The following is a 5212-nucleotide window of genomic DNA, read 5'->3' as shown; positions in this document are numbered from 1 at the left end:
TTTACTGAGTTTCATGTTTTGCTTGCAAAATGTACCTTAGCATCTGGTTTTGCAAAAATATATGCAAATTGAACCTCACCTGTGAGTATAATATCAGAAAACATGGATAACTTTAGAGTGCTTGTTATTTTAGCGCATTGCCTGGAACTGGGATCCTCCTGAATCAAGCAGATCTTTTTCATGATTTAAATTCAAAATTGCTCTACTTGACAATGATGTTTTAATCAGCCTAAAAACTGTATTACGCATATTTCACTTTATTTAAGACCAGTAATAGCACACTGCACGATAACGTGCAGAGAATACACTTGACCTAAGCGTTCCTAGTTTTCATCCTCTTTCTCTGTACATTTAGCATTTGTTTGCTCAGAGGTTGATGTGCTTGCTGCTTCCTGAGCAGCTCTCCTTTTCTCCACCTTAGCGGCCCGCTTCTTTTCTTCTTTTGTTGGCATCTTTTTGCATTAAAACTGATAATAAGATAGTGTTTGTGTTGAAATTACTTAGTTCGTTTTCTTTAATTTTTCTCTTAAGCTGCCACTTAAGTCTTCAATCTGCCTTAAGAATGATTTAAGATATGAAGAGGTAGGGGAAGTGATGGCGAAGGTGGTAGGGATGAAAACGGAGCTCGCATGCATGCACTGGCCGCTGCCGAGAGTTGATTTTACAATACAATAAAATAAAAATAAAAAGATGAATAACCTCAGAGGTCAATCATCACCCCGAAAGAGGATAGTAGACGTCACATAGTATATGTGTACCAAATTTCAGGTCAATGGGTCAAACGGTTTGCAAGCTACAGGTGATTTAAAATCCTGGACAGACAAACAAACAGCCACGGTAGTGTATTATAAATAAAGATGGTGCAGTGGGTACGTCTGCTGTCTCGTGTCTACACTTTCTTCAGCTCGGATCCCACATCTCGTCATTTCCTCTATGGAGTTTGCACATTCTCAGTGGCTCTGTCTGGGTTTTTGTCTGTGCACTCCAGTTTTCCTCTCCTATTGCCAAAAACATGCTGGTTAGTTTAACTGGAGGTTCCACATTTTTTCCTATATTGAGTTCCTGCTTTGTTCCCATTTTTGCTGGCACAGACTAAAGCCTCTGTGACTTAAACTTGGTTGTAAGTCTTAAATATTTTTTATCTGCTGGACACACTTCATTCTGTTTTCCCCTGTCCCAAGATCAGTTCCTAAGCCACAGTAGGACTAGGTTGTTGTACCGTGTTAGGATGTATTGAGAAGTCAAGAAAAATGACCCCTTTTATTGGCTAACTAAAAAGATTACAATATGCAAGCTTTTGAGGCAACTCAGGCTCCTTCTTCAGGCAAGATGAATTATATCACTAAGCCACGGTAGGTATATTTAATGAATATGATTGTAATATAATGTTTCTAATGCTGTTTCAATTTCTGAAAATTGTTGCCGCATCGCTTCTATTGACAGCAACTAAAGAATGAAGTTTTTCTAAACTCAAGTAATTTAAGTCCAAACTCAGAAATCTATACCTAATCCTCTGATTTTGTCCATAAACAAATATATCACTGTTAACAAAAATTAAGTTTTTACAATCTTTCAAATTTTCATGAACTTGAAAGCACAGAATTAAAAGAGAGTACTAATTTGTGACAAAGTCTGTCCTTCAAAGTGCACCATCTTCCCTTTTCAACCACCAGTCTGTTCACATTACTGGTCTTTAACAGTCTCCGAAGAGCCCCCTAGTAAATACAGTTTATATAGTAATAAAGAGACAAACAGAGATTATAAATTATAAATCTTTGGGGCACCACAAGAGCCAACCACATATATTCAAATAAAATGTGTGGCATAGTGCTCTGTGACGTTGTTACTTCTGGAGATAAAGGTCCTGGGAAGGAAGAGGCAGGCCCAGGAGGGCGGAAACCGGAAGTAACATCGGAGGTGTTATGATCATCAATCTTCCTGTCTGCAGAGAAAGGAAGAGAAAATGCATTAGTTGACAGTGCCCTCTGGGTTTCTGGAGGAATAGTACAATTATCTGACCCCTTAAACTGTCCCTCATTGATGTGTATATGACAATATATATCATTTGTTTATCATAGCTATTAAATACATATATGTATTATAACTTAGATATGTACTGTACCCTTACACTGCTGTCAGTACAATTGCTTTTGTTTAGAATACACGTGGTGCGTTAGGGAAGAAATAACATAATACAGCAGATACAGACCACAGACATAACTATGAACGGATGTTAAAAGATTGATGGATACCTGTTCTGCCACAGGTATAAACAATATTGATTTCTGTGCTCTGGTAGCGCAGCTCCGCATGGCTAATTTGCATATGAAAATCTATAGTAAATTGATTTTTACTTCTTAGAAAGTTATATTTTTCTTGCATTGTGTAGACTAACTCCTAAATGACTATCCATCCATCCATCCATTTTCCAACCCGCTATATTCCTAACTACAGGGTCACGGGGGTCTGCTGGAGCCAATCCCAGCCAACACAGGGCACAAGGCAGGAACCAATCCAGGGCAGGGTGCCAACCCACCGCAGCCTAAATGACTAGATTGCAGCAAATATAAAACATTTTAGAGGAAGTGGTTTCTGAGATATCCACCCTGAACACTGGGACCTATGTACAACAATAACTACCAAAATAATGACCTTCTAATTCTTTTTAACAACTTGCACTGTGTTTGCCTTGTTACAGCCTCCAGGCCTATTGCTTTTGGTCCAGTTTGGTTTAGTACTTATCCACATATCATTCAAAAACAGTGTCACCCATGTCCAACAGTAACTGCTGTAGAAATTGTTTAATTTAACCAGGATTTCTGAAGTCTAATGATGACACTGATGATTTGTTTAGTCATGGGTCCAAGCCTATTAATTTACTTTTTTTTTCATGAGTAGTTTTTGAGATATTAATTTATTAATAGATGTGAGTTCTCAAGGAAGCACACATGAGCATGTGCATGCACATGTTTTTACACACACAAGTGTGTATATAAGTTAATTGACTTTATTGTATAATGTTGTATAGTACAGTGTACAGTCAGTTGCATTGTATTGTAAAATCTTCCGTTGAGTGATTTCCTGCAGTGTCACTGAAGCGTAATTGACATGGAAGTACTACATGGACCATTCCGTACTGATTTTTTTAATGAGATGCTGTACAAATTTGTGAATTTTCAGAAGCTCCACTTAAAAGCATTGTTACATTTTCAAAATCAACTTCCTTCAAGTTATCAGACATTCCATGCAACCTCAATTACCGAATGATTCACTGTTTAAATTTTACCTTGAGCGGTTATTGCATGAATATCTATGCCTGCCTCTTTGATGAAGCAAGTAAGCAAATTAAAAATGCTACAAGTAGGAAAACATTTAGCTAAACCCCTGAAAATAACTCGAATATGTTCTAACTTTTATATTTTCATTCCTACTGTAGATTTGCAAGATGAAATCGTGAGACGAGAAGAAAAGAATCATGTCTGGAACAAACCAAACAACTTTCCTTATAAAGGAATTTATTATTGTAGGATTTCCTGGATTCCAAGACCAGCCTAGCAAAAAAACACTCTTTACATTTTTCCTCATAGCTTATCTTTTGATTTTGCTTCTCAATCTTCTTTTAATTGGCATTTTTATTGTGGACAGAAATCTTCACACCCCAATGTATTTCCTAGTATGTAGTCTTGCCATATTGGATATTGTGCTATCAACAAACACAGTGCCAAGAATGTTAGCGCTCTTCATATTGGATTTAAGATCGACTCCATTTGTGACCTGCTTTACTCAAACCTACTTCTTTTTGGGTCTTAGCTCAGCTGAATGTTTCCTTCTTAGCTTAATGGCTTATGACAGACACATCGCAATCTGTAAACCTTTGCACTACCCCAGCATAATGACTAACAGTCGCATTCTGAAGCTCATCGTCTATGGCTGGGTGAGTGGATTCCTATGTCCAGCAATAGCAGTGGCCCTTGCCCTTAGATTTCCATTTTGTGGTCCTAATAAGATCAATCAGTGCTTCTGTGACTATTCTTCTGTGTTAATATTGGCCTGTGGGGACATTCTGATTACAAGCTATGTGGCATTAGCCATGGGCCTATCCGTAATACTCATCTCATTAATTTACATAATCTTTTCCTATACAAAGATCATTATGTCTGTGCTAAAAATATCTACCTCTACTGGCCGTATGAAGGCCTTTTCTACATGTGGGACACATCTACTGGTCATTTCTTTGTTCTTGTTCATAGCTGCAGGAGTATTCATTTCTTATCGAATTCCCGGTGCCTCTGCGGATGTGCGGATCATGGCGGCTGTGGTGCAGAACGTTCTTCCACCGTTGATGAACCCAATAATTTACTGTCTGAGGACAAAAGAAATCAGAGACAGTTTAATGAGGACCCTTAAGAAAAGAAGAATCATTCCAACACACATATGAACATCTAAGCACTTTCCATGAACTGTCACATAGAAATAGCACAAAATAAGCCAGCCCCATTTTTGCACATTCAATAATGTAATTTTGGACTTTTATTCTTGTATTGTCTGTAACTTTACGGCTAATTGTGCTAAGCTGTTAAGTATTATATACTACATTGTAAAATCAATATGATTCTTGTGACCATTTATTTTTGAATATACTAATTCTGCATATGTTCCTTTAAATGTACCATTTTTATTTCACTAGACAGCATGCTATATCGTGTTTGAAGAACATTCCAAGTAGAGTATGCACATTCTTTCAATGGTTGCACAGGTCTACTTCACGAGTCCAAAGGTCTATGATGAGAGACACTACTAGAAGGAAATGACTCTCAATGGCTCTGGCTCATAAAAAAGGGATTAATAATTAAAAAGAATGGATATTCAAAAGAAAGAAAAATAGGAAAGTAATACTATCTATCTATCTATCTATCTATCTATCTATCTATCTATCTATCTATCTATCTATCTATCTATCTATCTATCTATCTATCTATAATCCTAAGCCTAAAAGTGCAACGATTTTGTGCAACTATTTTATGTGACGTTTTATGTCATGTTTTTTGTCACGCTTTAAATCGGGCTTATTTTAAAACCTACATATATATGTTTGGTATCATTCTTCTCAGAATTTACTGAACTTTAATATAATGTTATTAGGTTTTCAGATTCTTATTCTGTTTTTAAATGATAAACTAAAGTATCAAGAACTCATGTCCCGTGAGATGAG

General features: G+C 36.8%; 1 protein-coding gene across 1 annotated transcript; it reads left to right on the top strand.

The window, feature by feature from the left end:
- The first annotated feature begins 3457 nt into the window (after window positions 1-3457).
- LOC114641241 (olfactory receptor 11H6-like) lies at window positions 3458-4612 on the top strand. The gene has a single exon (XM_028790320.2). It carries the CDS (start codon window positions 3476-3478, stop codon window positions 4436-4438), a length of 963 nt encoding a protein of 320 aa, XP_028646153.2. The 5' UTR covers window positions 3458-3475; the 3' UTR covers window positions 4439-4612.
- The last annotated feature ends 600 nt before the right edge of the window (window positions 4613-5212 follow it).

This window comes from Erpetoichthys calabaricus, chromosome 4, assembly GCF_900747795.2.
Source record: "Erpetoichthys calabaricus chromosome 4, fErpCal1.3, whole genome shotgun sequence".
Classification (NCBI taxonomy): Eukaryota; Metazoa; Chordata; class Cladistia; order Polypteriformes; family Polypteridae; genus Erpetoichthys; species Erpetoichthys calabaricus.
This window is presented reverse-complemented; position numbering and strand designations above follow the sequence as displayed.

Bases quoted from the DNA above. Each gene is read 5' to 3' on its own strand.
- LOC114641241 (XM_028790320.2), top strand. From the start codon at position 3,476: ATGTCTGGAACAAACCAAACAACTTTCCTTATAAAGGAATTTATTATT.